Here is a 19,516-nt window from a genome sequence, read left to right as displayed (position 1 = left end):
GGGCCTAGCGAATGTGGTGCTGGAACAATAATTCATATCCAGTGTGTTCACCATCCAAGATATTTTTGTCAAGAATTATATTGCGCATTAAAGTAGAATCATGGTCTCTACAATGAAGGTTTTTTAGAATTTAAATCCTTGATAAAAGTTTGAGACCGTTACAGACCAAACGCCGCCGGATTTCATGAAACCGGCAAACATGAGCACCGTTTTTCAGTACAAAACCAAAAATTCAATAGTTCTCGAAGGTTCTCCTAAATATAAACGTCAACTTGGTCAAACCATATCAGTGAGATAGAGGATTTTGGAGAAGTAAAGAGTGTTATGTATCAACCAAAGTTAACTATAATGAACTCATTTACCTAACTCTGGAAATAACAAAACTTTATGAAAGTAGGAGCTCAGAACTAGCAAAGCCAGTAGAAGATAGCAAGACCTTTTCTGTGCCCCAAAAGCTTAGGTTTTTGTTGGTTGCCAAGGCAAAGGAGGCGCACAAGACTACCTAGCCAGCTAGGTATCCGTTTATGGTATCAAACTTCCTCCTACCATAGAGTAGCTCGATGACGGGCTGTAGTCATGGCGATGATCAGCGTCACATTTTCAGGGTCTTTATTTACAACCTCTGTGCTATCGCCTGGCATGGTACACGTGGATTAGCTTCATATGGAAGAAACAATGGTTCTGTAATGTTAAGTTATTCTGCACCCGCTTAACTTTAATAAATACGCAGATAGGTTGATAAAAAAAATAATCCAACTGTACATTAATGATAAATATTGGCACATGTAAACAGGGTATCTATCACCCTCTGGCGATATGAAGCATGCCACGTCTTCAGTTTTCCAATTTTCTTTTTCTCTAAGTTGTCTTCATTTCTCATGGCTTCTGGGTTATCTCAGAGAACGTGGAAGAAACCACCCTTCCGTTTACGACATCTTGAACTATTGTCCTGACTTTCCGACTTGTGTCTAAAAGGACCAAAAACACGGGACTTTTGTGAGTTTCCATCAACTGGCAGCCAAACTTAACTTAAGCTTTAAAGTGTAAAGAACATACAAAAAAAAATGATAGAATATTCTAAATATGGTGATTTGCTTATATCTATAAAAATGTTCCAAAAATGGAAGGCATACGCTAATCCATCAATTTACTTGCCCTGGTGCTGATCCTCGACCACAATTAGACATTCATGGAAAAAATAGGATTCATATGAAAGTACAAAAATATTTATTCACATATGACCTAAACTAATAAATATTTTTGTACTTTAATATAAACTCCTCCTATATTTTACATGGATGTATATATATATATATATATATATATATCTATATATACACAAAATGATATGTCATAACAAGCAGCTCAACCCATAACAATTTAGACATCGAGAAACAAAAGAGCCCTTAAAAATGTAAACAGTGTTACGTTACCTTCTGGATTTGAGGATATTCCGCTGGAAAAAAGCCAAAAAGAATATTAGTACAGAATTATCTCTTACGAATGTTTACATCTACACGTCAATAGAATAATGTATCTGGTGAAGGTCAGTAACTTCCAAAACATTTCATACGTTTGGTTAATTAATTAAGGAGCACTCAATACTATATACTGCCACCATTAATGAGCTGTCGGGTATTTATTCATTCAATTGAGAATTGTTAACATGTTGCCCAAGCTGGCTTATGTGTAAGAATGAGGAGTGGGAATGAATTAAGAAAAAGATGTTCCTTTGTAGTGTTTGTGTACCTGGGGTTATTTCCGTCCAGCAGCCGTCTGTAGGTAGCGATCTCGTTCTCCAGGCGGCTTTTGATGTCCAGGAGGATTTTATACTCGCTGTTCTGTCTTTCTAGATCATTTCTGACTTTGCTCAGTTCGGCTTCCAACTGGCAGATCAACGTCTGGATTTTTTGAAGCTGCTCTGCAGAATGTGTCTGGGTCTCGGTCAACGTATTGTCCAGGGCATGTTTCTAAACAAAAGAAAACATTTAGTAAAGATGCTACTTTTTGCAGCTTAGTTTTAAGCTATATAAATAAAATACCAGGCGCTTAACCCTCCACCTGCTGCACTGTGAATCGGTTTCCTTATCTCAAAAAAAAGTACAAATAACCAAAAAAATCATAAATCGCAATTTTTTTAGTGTTCAGCTATAACTGATATAGGAAGGTCTGGGTCTCACCTTGCTGATTTCCGCTTGCAGTTCAATTTCTAGGGTTTGTAGGGTTCGTCTGAGCTCTTTTATCTCATTCCTGTTAGCCTGCAATGCCTCCGTGTTTGTGCTTACCTCCTGCTGTACGGTTGTTGACTGGAGAAAGCAGAGTAAATTGGTTTAAAATTAAATATCACTATAAATCTTGAAGGGACAGTTTATTTGAAGAAAGACATGTATGTAGAGTACAGCACCATTTTTAAGTTAAAAAATAACAGCTTTTGGCTACTTCTAGAAACATGTAATGGCAGCTTCCGTCTGCCCATTTATTTTTGCCCCCATTACAAAAATCATAGTGCCTCATTGCCTCTCGCATACCTTTAGCGAGCCATATAGTGTGCCACCACACTCCTGTGATTTATCGGCCGCTGGCCTTAAAGTGCCAGCACCAATTTTACTGCTTCGCCCCGGTGTCAAAATTACAACTTCGATCTCATTACAACCTCTATGCTTCAAGTTCTCTCCACCGTGTCTTGTGCACCATAAAGGTGTCGCATGATCGATGCAATGCTTAAAATCGCGCAAGAGACATAATCATAGGTTTAGAGTTCTATTGTGGGTGTGATGCCATCATGTAGGTTTGGGCGGCAAGTTTTGTGCATTTCTTGGCACAAAAAAACAACAAATATTTATACATCTGCGGCACCACTTCATACGACTTCATCCAATCCCGTATCTACTTTTCAGTGTTGGAAACCAGTTTATACATTGTTGCAAGTGTGGTTTTGTTCATTAGCCATTTTAGTTGATAGTTACCTGTTGGTTATACCGTTCTGCCACCTCCCTGCGGTGCTTTTCAATGATAGCCTCATATTCTTTCCTCATTTTAGCGATAATCTTGCCCAAATCGGCCGCTGGAGGAGCATCGACCTCTACGTTCACGGATGAACCTTTTTTCCGACCTTCGGCTATCTGCATATCCTGACAATTGAAAGCAAATTCTTAATTCCATAAGTGACCTCATACAACAACAAGGCCTCAACAGGGCCTTCCCGATGATGTAAGTACGTCCGATGGCTGGAGATGCTTGGTGGCATACTACATTTTTATGGTCACCTAATGTGCGGCCAGGAATCCAGCGGGCCGGGGTGGCTATTAATTGTGATACTATATAATAACTAATAATTATATAAACAGTCACTGGTACACAGCTTGTGCGTATTGGAAAACATTTTACCAAACTTGATGAAAATAAACATAAAATAAAAGATTATGCAGGGCCGACAACAGCATTTTGTGAAGTTCCTACTGGAAATTCTTACTCTCAATTAGAGGATAAGTCTTGTTGCCCGAGGGGAATAAGTACCAGAACCTGAAACTAACTACAGCCGTATAGCTGTCATCGGCTAAATTCTATAATTTTTCTAAAATGTTCTCATTAAAGACATCGATATAAGTGATAGAGAATGGGTTCAAACAAGCAAGCCACACATCCACGGCCTGCAGCTATGGGAGGAAAACCCAAGCACACGCTGTACTGCGGGAGTGCAATGGTTAACTAAAACAACAAGCTGTAATAAGGCCAAGCTGATCATTCATGCACTCATGAGAAACTGGGAGAGACACAGAGAAAAGGGTGTGTCATTCTCTCTCATTCTAAACCCGGAACCTTCTACAAGCAGGGCCTGGTGACAAGGAAGGCCATCTAAAAAGCATCCATCAGTGGAGTGCTGAGCAGGAAAATTACATCGGTTTCCATGGTGACTGCTCTTATTTCTAAAACGGAACTCTATTAGAATTGGTTTGTATCAATACGGCCATGCATTTCTAGTCTCAGGAACAGCTAGTACGACGCGGGGAAATGGTGGCTGTATGGATGTGCTATCAAGCTCAATGCTGTACTAAGCAATCTTTGGGTCTAGATCACACGCTGTGAAAAAAACAAGATGGGCAAACATTTTATGTAAAAAATAGGAGGATGGGGCATAGCTGACTTGGCAGCATCCGATGGACCTATTAATGTAACATGTCCCTGGAGCTTTAGCTGTTAATCTGTCCTTGAGAGAGCAGCCTCCTCAAGAAGAATACTTGTAAGGGGGAGCTGTATTTTAATCTTCTTGATTGCCAAAAGGTAAACAATATAGTTACATTACAATATGGATTCTTTGGGGTTGAGAAACAAAAATTAGCGCTAAAGTTCCTCCCACAGTGTCTGGAATAAAATCTACAGATCCAGCTCCATCCTAGAAGATCAGATGTCCACTTAAACTACACAACATTTACATCATTTAAGGTGGCAATCGTTAAAAGTATTTCTTGTTTGTCATGCCTTTTTTTAATATAAATGAAACCTTGGATCCATCCTTCATGGTGACCACTATATCAGAAATGTTCAGCAGGCACTTAAAACTAAGTATTTTTTTCCACTGAAAACCGATAAATTTGAAACTATGGTGACACCAATTACATTTTGGAGGAACATGTGTCTCAGCTGTTTTTGTTTTCTATGAAATCTCATAATTGTGCATATATCATAAGTCATATAAATGTGTACCTCCTCGTGGATCTTCCTCATAAATATAAGTTGTTTCCTCATTCCTTCAACCTCCATCTCCAGATCTGTCCTGACAATGGTAAGATCATCCATAAGTTTACGAAGACCCTCCAAATCTTTCTCCAGAGCAGTGCGCGTGGCTTTCTCTGTGTCGTACCTTCACAGGTTAAAAACATGTTTAGATTTGCATACGCGAGGATATTCAAGAAAAATACGATGACCTGACTGGTGACATTTTCATTCATAGAACTTTCCGGAAAACAAAAGGCAATCTTTAAGATGCTTGGAAAAGATTGAAGCAAAGAAAACATTATTTGGGACAGTCAGGGCAGTAAAAATGCAGAATGCGCACTCAGCAAGCCTACATAATGGCGATTACCAATTAAAAAGTGATATTAAATGTATATGTAAAATATAAGCTTGCCTTGATGGCCCTGATCATCACAATCATGTCATTGAAACATAAAATATCTTGTAGAAAAATGACACCAATAAAATATTGTTAATTAGTCTTAATTATAATAAAATTAATGTGTTGATGTCCTTTTGAACTTTTTGTGCAGTGGTGGATCCTGGCCTAGGGCGGCAGGTTTGGGGGGCCGCAGCCTCTGCCAATTGGGCAACCAGGTCCCTCGGTGGTCCATTTACAAAGGAGAATTCGTGTTACTCCCAATAAGCCCATTTACACCATGGCAGACCATAGTGGTAGGCTGTACCCGACGCCGCAGGTCCGTAAGAAGATATATTCCCATATCCTGGCACGGTGGCCACAGAGGGGGGCGGCCGGCTGAGGCTGCTGTCCGGGGTCAGGCCCAAATTAAATAAATTTAGCTGCTTTTGTGTTTTAACCAAACAAAAATCCATACCGCGTAACCACCACGGATGAAGCAAACAAGGAAACGAGGGGACCTGATATCATCATTTTATTAATAGTATCCGCTAGGGTTGCAACATTTGCCTTAAAAACATGTATGTGTCATACGTGTTTTCTGCTTATCACTGTCCCTGCTTTGAATAATTACCAGTCCGGTCAACTCTGGTATCAGCTTGAAGCAACTTTAATTATCAGATTCTTGCACGTTTTAGTCCTGGCCAAAACTGATGCCTATTAAACAGGCGAGACAGATGGGGGTTCTGAATCACACGTATGACACATCAATCTCACGGAAGAAATTCCTAAATGTGGAACCTCTCCATGTGCTGAGCAGCATCACATTTCTGTTGCATCATATGTTTCAAAACTTGCGGTTCATATTTATAGAAACGTCTTGAGATGAGTAAACTTGACATGTGATATTGCGATACACGTCAGATAATTATGAGAAACTGGAGGTTATAAATATACTACTTTATTACATAATTACGGCGTCATACAACATGGCGTTGATCTCTTGCCTAAGAGGTCGAAAACACGTCAGGATTCTGGGATATAGGAGTCTTTTCTGATGAAATGCAACATTTGAAACAACATTGCGCTGATAGCATTGTTAAAAAGGAAAACCCACAGATGATAACATACTGAAGAACGCAATGTTCCAAATGGAACAGCACCTTTAAATTGTGAAAAAATAAATAAAAATATGAAAATTAAGGATACACAGGTTTACGTTGAATATTAACAGCCTATGTAATGACTAATGAACCCGTGTGGGGTTGTAACACATTATAGAAACATGGCGGACTCTACCGTAATGACATACTTGCGTTTGAAGTCATCAGAAGCGAGTTGGGCGTTCTCCATCTGTAATGTCAACTTTGCTCCATGCAAATGTCCATCAATAAGCTGTGAGATTTTAAAAAAAAATACTCGTCAGTACGCATCATTTATCATTAACCGTAATTAGGCTAGACTACGTCTTCACTTTACATGAGACGGTGGCGCTGTTGTGTCTTGCGTCAACAGAATTGAAGGGTATATTAAAATATTAAAGGCCTATTAGTATTGCTTTTGTTGGTCAAATAACTTTACATCCCATTATTTATCATATAGTTGAGCCACTGTGAGTCCAGAAGGCCCTATAATACTTGCTAAGGACTATAACATTGTCCTAGTCCACAGTAGAGGTTATGTTTATGTTAATCTTCCTTGTCTTAAAGGCCAGCCATGATAAAATCTACGTAGGCAGACATCTCTCTTCTTTTTAGGTAAACAGCTCATGCTTCCACTGTTGCTTTAGGCTTGCGAGCAGATATGTTCTTTGTGTGCGATCATGCCTTAGATGTTGGTGTGATGGCCCAGTTGAGAAGAGTTTGTTTTAATAAGTGAGTCATTTAATTTTTGTAGTCACTGTGTCTATGTTCATGTGGTCAGTTAAGCATCTGCTGTTGGAGCCACAGATTGGGTGAGTATGGGGCGCTGTGGGCCAGCAGCCCACCAGGTGCCACACTTGACCATAGCGTGATCCCTCAAAGGCCCCAGGAAATATCTTGTACTGCCTTGGCGTACAAGGTGGTTGTCATATGAATATACTATAATTGTATGCATCATGAAGGCTACATCTCTGGAGAAAACATCAACGATGGTCTGTAGAAGACCATGGTGACACCACAAAGGGTTTTGTGTTTTCTTAATTCTAGGGGAATTCTTTAAATCACAGAAAAGGGGGTGTTGTAGTTGCAAACATGGAGATAACCCTAGGCTGATTTCAAATAACATGTTTTCTGGTTATTGCCATCCCAACCTGCTTAGTATAAAGGTGTGTGTTTGTTTAACCCCATCGCCAAAGCCAATTTCACTAATCCATCTTCTGTTTATTGGGTCTAGACATGAAGGCATTCCCTTTTTTATGTATGCTGGAAAACACTCGGGATCCTCATGATGCAATGCCTCCATGTGCTTGCTTTCGAAGAACCATTATTTTTAAGTTCCCTTTTTTATTTCAATTATCTCTAAATCCAGACCATTCATCTACAGACGCGGCTAATTCTTCAACACAGACAGAGGGATTCATCCAAAACCATTAATTACAGATTTGTCATCAAAACAAAGCTGACTTTTTTTTTGTCCTACCAGGAATATCTACATGTGTCCTTCAACTTATTAAATCAGAGACAGAGGATATTAGTGACTACCGTAAAGGTCACATAAGTCGAAGGCTTGTGTAGGCTGTCTAAACTTTCCATTCTTCAGCGCTAAACCTTGACGCACTGTAATAAAACCAATTGATATATTCACAGGACGGGCAACAAATGTTTATAAAATGGGACAGCACAGGAGGAAAGAGGGACATTGGGATTTAGGGTCAAAAGTAGGGTTTTGACAATGAATACCAAATAATCAAAACATCATCGCAGAAAGCCCTAGAGCAGGGGCGTCCAACGTGCGGCCCTCCAGCTGCTGCAGGACTACATCTCCCATAACGCTCTTTCAGCTAAGGGGCAGGCTGAGGAGTATGGGAAATGTAGTCCTGCAGCAGCTGGAGGGCCGCACGTTGGACGCCCCTGCCCTAGAGTGTGAAAAATCAGTGTATTTATCTGTATGGAGCCCATTAGATCACTTCGCACTTTCACTGAGTATAGAACCAGGTTACTATAGTATGGCTTTAGGAGTCATCCCTTTATACCGAAGAAAGGCAAAACCGCATATTTTCAACAGCTCGTAAAAATGTAATAATAATAAGTAATCTCCTCTCCCGGCTTTTTAGAACCCTGTACAATTAGTATAATTACAAGGCACGGTGTATATATGTAGTAACCTACGTTGCCTAATAACATTCCGTATGAGATGAGTGCATACCTATTGTAGCTGTCATATACAGTTCTTTAGAAGGCTTCAGAGGACCTCTTTTATGACCTAATTTGGAATTCTTTCAACAACAAGGAATTCATCCCTGAAGCATCATACAATAAAAGTATTATATAGGAGTTAGCAACGCTCTTTCAAGTGGGCAGAAGAAGATGTTTATTGGGTCCACCATGTGTTGTACAATGTGCTGTACAAGTGGTACAATAATGGTCCATTGATTGGGAATAACAAAAGTTACCGGTGAATGCCAGTTGTGTTCCGTAAGATCTTAGTTGGCTTGTGAAGGCAATATGTCATTGTTTTTACTTAGATGTTTGAAGGGCTAACTCGTCTTAGATAAATACATTGGGCTCCTTTGTGAATTAAGCTCACTAGGTGCTACTATGTATAAATATTAAGAAGGTGCTTAGAGTCCCGTTGGTCTAATGGACCACTTAGAGGAAGCATGGAGAGATTCCATTCAAATATGCTTCTTTGTAATATGAAATGTGTTGTTCTTAATTTTAGAAAACATAGGACCCCGGCAAAGCATTGTTCTAAGGGTCCCTAGAAACCTTGAGCCTCCCTTGTTAAACCAGTGGAGATGGCTTGATGGTCGGTGAAGCTAATATACTCTCCCCATCACCATTTACTGGTTTCTGTAAATTTTCAGATATCCAAGTTGAATTAACTCTAATCATGGAGAATACGAAGTTCACAGATGAGTAACCAGAGCATCTCCAGAAAGCCAGGATGCAGAATAAAACGACAAGAGCCTCTTTAGCTTGTAAGGTCCTAAAGCCGAGGTATCTCTGGTTATATTTCTCATTGCGTCATTTTAATTACTCTGCTTTCCTAGTAAAGATATTTTTATTTCCGAAAAGACAAGGTGTTCATCTTTTCAATCTTATATGATACTCCCTGAACAGAATCGGAGTCTCTTTGACTGCTTATCTGGGCAAAACCCATGCTAGCAGGCTCGCCCGAGGTTATAGGATTAGGGGGATATAGTAGAAATTATTTGAAGAGCAAGAGGTTATTATTGTAACCTTGAAATAAACCCTACCAGATCATCTTAAAGGAAAAACTAAGTCTAGCATCAAAGGAACCTAAACATGAGCAATACAATAGCGAAGGATTTCTCTTAGCAAAGGTATTTAACAAAGAGATGGACCAAAGAGAACAATAATGCATTGTGAAAGGGCATTGCTTTTATATTATACTTGTATAATGAAGTATTTGACAAACAAAAGTTATACATCATCGAAGGATATTTACAGAACCTCTACAGGGGGTCTTAGTGACCAAGATGAGTGACAGCGTAAGGAAAAATATTTTAGGTAGCTTGAAACCTCCAAGACTGGAGAAGGCTGTGTAGGGGACAATAACAATGGTCTTCAATGATGAAGGGTCATTGGGGGGGGGGTTGTGGATCTCTAATCTGAACATATGGAGAAATAAAACTATAACGGGAATTAGGCAACCCGATTAGTCCTTCACCGCAGTTGCCAGGTTTCCCTCTCTGTTAGCCGGCTACAGGGGGGTTAGTTGCGTTGGTCCAAGCCAGCCATACTGCAGCGGACGGGAGTCAAAGTGAACTCTTTAAACCATCGGCCTAGGAAAACACGCCAGACAGATATACATGAACGGGCACACTTTTATTAGGGACAAACCAGGTCTTTAATATAACAATAGGGAGACAATTAAATAATGGATAACGATTTCAATTAGGGTTTGGAACAGATTAACCAAAAACAACAGGAAGATTAACATAAAAACAGCCTATGAGATTACGGCACACCCTTGGGGTGAGGATAAGGTGGTTTAAGGGAGAATTTCTCCCCCTCTTCGAGGGGGTAGGAGAAATTCATTACGTTCTCCATGTCATTCTATGGGGCATGGTGACCAATTGGATGGTTCACAATGGGTTTCCTAGTGGAAGCACTGATTAAGATGTAATTTAATATGGCATTGCACACATCATATATCACATTACCAGAATTCTTCAAGCGCATTTCCATTTTCTCACCATCTCCACGATGGTCTGATTTTCGCCTAGAGCAGACACCATTGTATGTTTCCTTATTAAAAAGTATGCTATGTAAATATGATACGTTTTTCGCAGCCTACTTAATCTGTGTAGCTGAAATATAACTGCTACTCTACTTTCAAAACACAAAGAGAGCGGCAATTGTCAAAAGGTTACATTTCAGCTTTCCCCTGAAAGGCCTTCCTATCACATGGTCTCCAAGTTCCTTGGTCGCAATCACTCTCTGGAAGGTGATCCCGACAGCGTAGCACGTAGTTGCCATATAGCTGCCAAAGAGGTGTATCTTGTTTTCCCTTTCCCATACAGGGCTTAGACAGGCACAATGTATGCCATTGTCACACAGACAATGACTCGGTTGTGTATCCCAAACAGGCACATTATTATTATTCATATCCAGATTTGCAAAATATTTGTAAGGCCAATATTATTTGAATGATTGACGGGTGAGCCGGGACCCTAAATCTGTTTACCAAGAACCTATGTGCCCGTCTAGTTAAGTGACCCAAAATCAAGTAAAATTATCTTTCAATGAACGTTTGCCTGCAGCTGTCTAGCTGTTTTTAATGATATGTTAACTAATGCGGTACTTACATGACTTTAGCTTATTGCAGGTGCACTTCATTGGTTGATGGCAGAGGAGGCCCCTGCCGGCGACCAATAGAGGTGCTCATACGGACCTTTAATATACTGGCGCCAAAGCTGCTGCGTAGTGCGTACCGTGTTAACCCCGTATAAACCCCTTCTACAAAAACCAGCAAAAAAGGAAGAATATTCATGGAATACAAAGATTTCTTTCCCCACGAAGAGGAACACGAAGAGGCACATGAAGCCACCTTTTGCTATTAAAATGAATCAGCAGTAAAAGGATTAGATTGGTAATCCGGCAGATACAGAAAGGGTTAATCCTGGAAATAACTGCTTAGTGTAAAACTGTATTATACCGAGAAGCCGTGAATCAACAAGCTGGTCTACAGTCCTATTGTGTACTTAACGTCATTTCAAATGGCCAAAGAGGTATGAGTAGGTACTGGGCTTAACCAAGACCTCTATCCGACTGAATTACCTATTGACGGGTATTTATATCATGAGTGAGGCATTCAGAAGAAGAACGCATATTATATTTATATGCAGATTTTCTGCTGTTTCTATACACATTTTGGGGCTGTAGAACACTATGATTCACTCACACCCAGCAAACATTCTGCACTTCTAGACAAGAGGCACATCAAAGGAGGACTAAAAATCAAACATCTCAAGTGCTGGTTACTTATCTTGTACCTTGTACTTTCTGGCAGGATCTGTCAAAATGATTTTTTTCAAGTAAGTAATATTGTGTACAAAATATCAGGTGTTACGATAATTCCGTTGAGGTAGTTGATAGCCGGACCAGACTGGGGTTTAAAATCGATCCAAATCCAGTGACAGCTTAATAACAGGAGTCCAGCAGACTTCTGGATCCATGGCACCATATACTAGACTTTTATTTCAGCTGCCAAGACTTCCGTAGTGTTCGGCCATACATATCATGCAGTAGGCCAAAGACTACGAGAATGAGTGGGCAAATACAAGGAGCACCTGACTGCTAACCTCAGTCCGTACCCTCTTGACCGTCCATAACCATCAGGGGATGGTCCTCTAGGGTTTAATCTTACAGTTATAGTAATGCAGAGTTGTGTATTTCCATCCCATTGTAATAATAAACTACTGAACCTCAAATTCATCAGTAATCTTTACAAGGAGTGAACGTTTTCAAGATGTCCTCAGATCAAGTCAGTAGGTCAACCTGACACATCCACTTGGACCGACATCCGAGGATCCTACAAAGCTGTATTGTCTGTCACAACTCTAAAGTAATTTTTAGACTCATTACTGATGGGCTGTTAAGTCACAGAATTCTCTATAAACACATAATTTTGCCATGTAACTGTAGGCTTGGGGTCGGCATATGGCTCCTGAATCTAAGATGAGACAAAGGACCGATTAAGGTTTGAGACTTTAGAATGGGCAGACTAAATGGTTATTATCTGCAGTCAAATTCGAGTCAACTTCTAGTCAATAATTAGCATTCTTGTGATGCTGAATCGTTTATTTGCATACCAAGGTGACTTGATCATCATCATCATCTTCACTTAACTGGTCTAAAAGATGTAAATGACATCACATGTTTGCCAGCCAATAGGTGACTGCATCCTTAGCCACGTTATGTGATGTCACCAGAAAAAGGTAGGATGGTGAACTTTTGAAACATTTAAAGATAATATCAATTTTGTCTGAAGTTTGGGTCAATAAAAAGTAAAAATTGAATAAATTAACCCATTGAGAGCCACTGTGAAGATGAATGGTCTACTTTGTGTCGGATTTTTCCTTTTACAAAGGGTTAACAGCACTGGGAACATTACATTTGTTGGGTCCTGATGCAAGAGTACTTTCCATTTCAAAATGTCCTATAGTCGTACTCATACCTACACCGGGACCGGGAGTTGTGGTTTCCAAATAAAAACGAAAGCTTGCTCTATAAATGCGATGATGTAACTGCTTACATACCAATCATCTGAGGTTACCTTTGCAGATACTTTGTTTTATTGTATTCCTCAAATTAATCCGATAATGACAGAAACCTGTTGGGTTTTTTTTTCACATAGCTACATCAGGAATAACCAATATGCAGCCCTTTGTTGGCTGAGGGTTCTAAGAGTTATGGTTGAGCAACTGCTGAAGATCTACCTCCTGGCTTCTTCAAATCATTATATTAGGGTTGAGTAAAGCATCCTTTCTTCATATGATCATCTGTACATATATTATCCATATAGCGTGAATGAATCGTTTTGCTGAGGGGTTAATTACTTTGCGTATTCCTTCTTTTACGACAAAATGAATGACCATCACCATAATTATATGTTCATCAGGGACTGGAACGACCAGTTGATGAGGCCCATATAAATCACTGATTTTGTGTTTAATGTTAAATTTGGGGAATTTCAAAATGATAGACCCTCAGCATCGGTTGAGAGGAAGATACCCCTGGTCTAGGAAGGGCCACGTTCTACAACAAAAATACTTTAAGAACTCATGTGAAAGTGACTTTCCAGAAGAGCCAAATAAAATAAGGAAATGTGAAACTGCCTTGGGCAAATCTTGGTCTGGAATATAAAACAAGGTGGAGGAACGCATAGATTTTACAACTGGGAACATGCAAACTGAGTGGGCTACATGTGTTATCAACAGTCCAACCTTCAATATGTTTTGGGCATCAAGACTATTTCAAGAAGACGCAAAGAAATTGAAATATCTCGTACCTGGGCTTGTAGATTACTGATGGCCTTTTCATACTGACTGTAGTCCTTTTTGCTGTTAGTAGCCTTCTTTTTGTGCCATTCTTGTATCTTAGTCTCAAGGTCGGCGTTGGCCTCCTCCAAAGATCGTACTTTTTCCAGATAGGAGGCCAAGCGGTCATTTAAGTTCTGCATGGTCTGTTTGCCGTTGCCGGATAGCGAGCTTTCTTTGTAATCATTCCCATGGTCATATCCCCCCGAGCCGGTGGAGGAAAAGGACCAAGTCTTCGAAGCTGAGGTCCGGCTTCCACCGCCCATGGTTTGCGTATTCGATGGGTTGTAGGACCCTCCGTTGAAGGTGGAAGACGAGTACAGAAAGTTGCTAGCGTTAAAACTCATTATTTACATCGGTTTTTGATTCGGATACAAAGGATCAGCTCCCAGCACAGCTGCTCTGAAGGAGAAGCGTATGTTTGCTACTCTACTTTATGTCGTTCAGAATGGGAGTTGCCAAGGCAGGCAAATAAGGTTGTGTCATCTCATTAAGTACATTTCCCATTGCTCAATCCTGCACCTCGGTGTTATTATTTTGAATAACAACCGAGCCTCTCTCTCTCTCTCTCTCCCTCTCTCGCTCTCCTTCGCTGTCTTTTTTTTCAAACCTCGTTCTTATTATACCAACAAGGTGTGTCTGAGGTGTAGGCTGAGCTGCTTGAATTTTAAACTTCATTGTAATAAATGCACAGATATGACAAGTGCTTGCTTTCAATCCCATGCCACAATACAACAATTCCCCAGACAAGGCATAATTACAACCCTACCGTTGATTATTAACCCTTTTCTCGCACTTCAAGAAGAAAATATATTTCAAAAAAAAGCAGGTACGCCTGAACACTAGGAGAAACATCGTTACTTTGCAATTATTTCTAACAATATTACCAGCAATGCCATCCTAATTAACGTAGTCGAATATTCAGCAATTAGGGTTGATCCAATGTGTTATCTTCCGATCTAAGGAGTGACACGTAGTAACGTTACTCTAAAATGTAATGGTTGAAATATTTAGGTGGGGTGATAAGAAAAATGACATCACGTTCCTTTATCAGAAACTGTAATGTACGCTGGTTAGGTATGTTACACCATGTGCTAAGTGTCAACTTGTCTTTGCTCATATACCACCTTACCTTCAGGGCTGATTATGAGTCACACAAGGTCGGCACCCCGACGATGTTTCCAGTTGAAGGACATCAGAATACAATCAAGCTGGAGAATCATGCGTGACCAGCCTTTACCTGACCCTACTGAATATCGTTCCTCAGTGAGCAAGCAGGAGACCTAAAGCGATATATAGATATATATTGCGATTGGCTTAAGTTAAGAACCTGCCTTAATCTTAAGATTTTTCAATTAACGCAACTATTTGTCTGTGCTACTGAGCATTTTGTTTCAACGTCATTGAAGAACACCATCGTCAATAAAGATCAATACGTTTCATTATGTAATTGTTAACATTCTAATAAATTCAGAACACTCCTGTAGAAGCAAAATAAAATGCTAAAACATATAAGCATATACAAAATTGCTTATCTATTTTTTACATAGTGATACTGTGTGGTAAGATGAACATAGAAACCTACTTCTAATGACAGAACAATGCCCCAATGCTATATTCGGCCTGGAGTTTTTTTTACCTCCCAACTTCGTTATTCTGCATTTATCATCATTAAACTGCTGCTGACATACTCTCAACCATTCTTCTAATTTACTTAATCACTTGCCATTTGGTTTGTTCCACCAGGAATAGGCATCCTGTTGTGAATACTTTATACCATTGAGACATTTTTTATACTATTGAGATCCTAAAAAAATATCTCCTTAGATAGCAACCACAAGGTCCTCGAAGGCTGACTTACTTAAATGACCTCAAGTACCAACTAGAAGAGTTCCATGGGTTATTATATAATAGCTCATTTATGTTAAATATATGCATCCATAGTAAACATTCAGTCTTTGTATGGTACAATGATGGAGGTATATCTGGGGGCCACCTCAGATCTCATATAAATGCATCTTTCACACTCTCCTAGAAGTTGGTAATGGCTGGACTGCAGTTCCAGGGGCGAATGCATATGGGGGCTCCTGTAGGGTGTAACTTTAAAGTGCATCTTATGGCTGGAGTGTCTCTTTAAGTAAAATCTTAAAGGCACTGTTAAAAGTTCACATCAATAAACATCAGTTGAACTGCCTGGTACAATTGAGCCTCAGTAACCTCCAACCTCAATGAACTCCGACCCACACAGGCAAGTGTCACTTTCCATTTCCATCCAGCCAGACCGCGCCTTTTGTGTAACTTTTGTATCAACAGTGATAAGTAAAATACATTTTAAAGCCCAATCTACCTTCAACAACCTCAACAACATACATAATAACGATTGACTTAAATCTTAAAAATTGTGAAACGTTGGCTGGAGAACTTAACCGAAGTTTAATTAAAGTTTAATTAAAGAAAATGTTCCTTCCTTCTTAACACCTTGGCTTCTTTAGCCTCATCGTTTCAACCTGAATGGTAGGTGGATGTAGTAATGTTGTATTGGGTTCTGTGTACATTGCTTTGCGTCGGCTGTACGTTGTTTTTCTAGTAATAATAACCCTTGTTCTCTACATTGTACCACGTTGAGAGAAATGACACCGCTCTGTAAATACATTATAACACTGTTATGGAAGTAATGACTGTAATTATACTACCAGGAAAGGCTCCATCAGTTGTGGATCTAAACTCTTATTATAGTAATCAGCCTTTGTCTGGAACTCAATAACTGCCGAGGAACGATATATATATCATTCAGTGGAAATCCAGGCTTGTTTCGGTGGACAGGAGATCTGACCAGACAGATAATTCAGAGATCTTTCATCTCCGGGGTTTTATTCTTGGATTACTAAATGACAAAATATAATAATTAAAAAAATATGTTGTTGTAGGCAAAATTGTATGGCTGGGGTTAACCTTTACGGTATGAAGAAGTGGGAAAATAGTGGACAATTCCACCAGGAACAGCCTTGACTTACTGTATTAACTCCTATGGCATTCACTGGAAGTTCTCCCATTACCTACCCAATGAAGTCATACTTTCTTACACATTCCTTATAAATATTATGATAATATTCTTTATTGATCAGCATTATTTTTTTTTTATTTAAATTATATTTACCTCCATGAAACCATTGTATTTTATTTATGGACCTACCACATCTGATCTGATCAACCAAAGGTTTCCTTAAATTTTAGCCCTTGAGTTGAGTCCCAACCAAACTCAATAATGGAGGTAGCAAGGAAACATTGGATCCCCTGAGAGCTCTTACATCCACATTCCACCGAGTTTAGCTAAAATGGAAAAAAAAATCTCTTTTGTATGATGATCTTAATCCACTGGATTAGTGTTTAGCGAGATCTAAAGAAACATTGACATTTGGTGGTAGCAGTTCTCAAGCCGCCTAGGAATAAAGCCATCATTAAAGTATGTAACTAGGTTTCTTCTCATGCCCATAGTGAAATCATGAAGGAGTCAATTTGGATGTGGTCCTCTTTGCCACCCCCTTGATTCATGGTTTCATGCCATTCACGTGCCATTTTGCTGTTTTAATCCAAAGCACCATTGGTTGCCGCCATTGGCAGAATCACAACAATAATAAAGATGGTATTGTGTAAAAAATGTCACCATTGAAAAAAACCACCTTGGGAGTGGCCATTTCTAAATTTCTTGACCTATTTTCAATGAATGCTTGAAGAATATATGAATATATTAAAATCTCCGATGATGTCTCAATAAAGAACAATGCATTGTTTTATAAAGTAATTATTCAAGATGTCTGCTTGAATGTGCGGATGATGATGATGAATTCGTGACCTCCATAATGTGCTAAAGCTGACATCCGACACGGCCAATAACATAACAATGCTTCTTGTTATTGTTTTCTTGTTAATGGCCCTGGTTGCAAATCTAGGAGTACTATCGAATTATGACATTAAACAGTTAAACACTGATGTCATGTTCCTTACTTAGACCCATTTATTGAGATGGATCCTCCTAGATTCTCCTAGAAAATTAGCTCTAGCTCTCCATGAATGTATCTATTCTCATTGTTACCTTTTCAGTCCATTTCTTATTTCTACACATTTTTGGACCCCCCCCATACACACTAAAGGACCTATTCTTTCTCGAATAAAACCTAAAGGGGAAATATATCAGGATTGGCAAACCTCCTAAATATTATAGAACGTGAAAACAATGAATTCCTTCTGATGTCCTGGAATCCAGAACACCGTCTGTGGTTTCATATTTAGACATGTATAGACTTTAATGCAAAAATGAAGCTGTACGTGCCTGGCGTCCCAGTCTTGGCGTTGAATCGTAGAATCTTGTGGGGTTCATTGGCCTTTGGACTAGAGGATTATACCTGATTAATAAACCTTGGCTATTACTTTAACCCCTTCAGGACCGGGACGTACCTGGTACTTCCGGGTCAAAAGGGCACCGGCATACCGGGACGTACCAGGTACGTCATCGATGATACGAGATCCGGCGTCGCTATGAAAGCTGGGATCGCGAGGGGGCGGCTGCTACTGACCGCTGGGTGTCCCCCCCCAGCGATCCGTAGCAGCCACTCCCCCTCAATTCCGTGCACGTGATCGCTTTGAAGCCAATGACGACCACGGAATTTAAATATTTCAAAAAAAAAAACTGCGGTCTGCAAGGGAAGACGCAGTAAGCCAACGTCGGTCCTGAAGGGGTTAATGGTAATGTTATTTTGCCTGGAATATTATAGTCTTAGAATAATATATTTCCATATGATATCCGCCCCAATTCGTGATATTCTTAATCGCACAACACTCACGTTCTGTTGGTTTATAGCTTTGTTTTCAAAGCCGTGCTATGGTCTCAAGAAAACTCATCTTGTTTCGAACTCAATAACAACACTTACTCACGCTGAATACGTTTATTAAGTTGTTAAAATGAAGACCTCTCTCGTGACAGCCTACATTTTATTTGCCTTGTAAAACACTCCCCGTAGTAAAAATTATTTTCCAGATTTTAGGCACTTGACATCACTCTTGGCATAGGGAAAACATCCCATAGATGGCAAGATCTTCGCTTCGCCATCTGCCAGCTTCCTTGCGGACATTCCTGGAATTAAATTGTTAGGTTAATATTAAAATTATAGCAATCTCATTACCCAGAAAAAGAGGATTGGTCGACGATGACTAACGTGACCTGTGTGAAATAATGATTAGTTATGTGTGTATATATTTTCTCATTAGCACGGAGACATTTTTTTAAATCTACAATCATGTGTTTTTGATCCAATAAACGGTATTATGATAATTCTATACTCTCTCATATATTATTTTCTTTCCCATGTGAGATTATTGAATACAAACATTGGCGATACTCTACCTTTTTTATTCTGCCATATATCATTCCCTAAGTGTGGTTGGTATCTAGGACTTTAAGATTTAGGAATATTTAGGACTATATATATATTTCCTAAACTTGTACAGATTTGGCCAACACGTAGCTTTCCAGCTAAATTATAGGTCATGTTTCATTCTTAACCCCTTAATGACAAAGCCCGTACATGTACGGCTCAAAATGCATTGTCCTTAAGGGGTTAATACTATAACATATTCCATATCTTGACTATTCAACATTGAACTAGGTATACAAATTTTACTATACCAAATGATCCTTCCTTAAAATCCTAGTTCAT

General features: G+C 39.5%; 1 protein-coding gene across 1 annotated transcript; it reads right to left on the bottom strand.

Moving 5' to 3' along the window:
* Positions 1-846: 846 nt before the first annotated feature.
* Positions 847-14,349, bottom strand: LOC128471034 (keratin, type I cytoskeletal 19-like). Its single transcript, XM_053452879.1, has 8 exons — positions 13,775-14,349; positions 6,405-6,487; positions 4,705-4,861; positions 2,967-3,131; positions 2,181-2,306; positions 1,750-1,970; positions 1,434-1,456; positions 847-968 (listed from the first exon to the last, which is right to left on the bottom strand). Exons 1-8 carry the CDS (start codon positions 14,147-14,149, stop codon positions 877-879), a joined length of 1,242 nt encoding a protein of 413 aa, XP_053308854.1. The 5' UTR covers positions 14,150-14,349; the 3' UTR covers positions 847-876.
* Between the last annotated feature and the right edge of the window lie 5,167 nt (positions 14,350-19,516).

Source organism: Spea bombifrons, chromosome 13, assembly GCF_027358695.1.
Source record: "Spea bombifrons isolate aSpeBom1 chromosome 13, aSpeBom1.2.pri, whole genome shotgun sequence".
Taxonomy (NCBI): domain Eukaryota; kingdom Metazoa; phylum Chordata; class Amphibia; order Anura; family Pelobatidae; genus Spea; species Spea bombifrons.
This window is presented reverse-complemented; position numbering and strand designations above follow the sequence as displayed.

What these genes read in the sequence shown, in the direction of transcription:
- LOC128471034 (XM_053452879.1), bottom strand. Translation starts at nt 14,149, where the DNA reads ATGAGTTTTAACGCTAGCAACTTTCTGTACTCGTCTTCCACCTTCAAC. An exon ending in TCTGATGACTTCAAACGCAA is followed by an intron (nt 4,862 to 6,404) that starts GTATGTCATTAC and finishes TAACCTGTGAAG; the next exon opens with GTACGACACAGAGAAAGCCA. An exon ending in AATATCCTCAAATCCAGAAG is followed by an intron (nt 969 to 1,433) that starts GTAACGTAACAC and finishes TGGTCCTTTTAG; the next exon opens with ACACAAGTCGGAAAGTCAGG.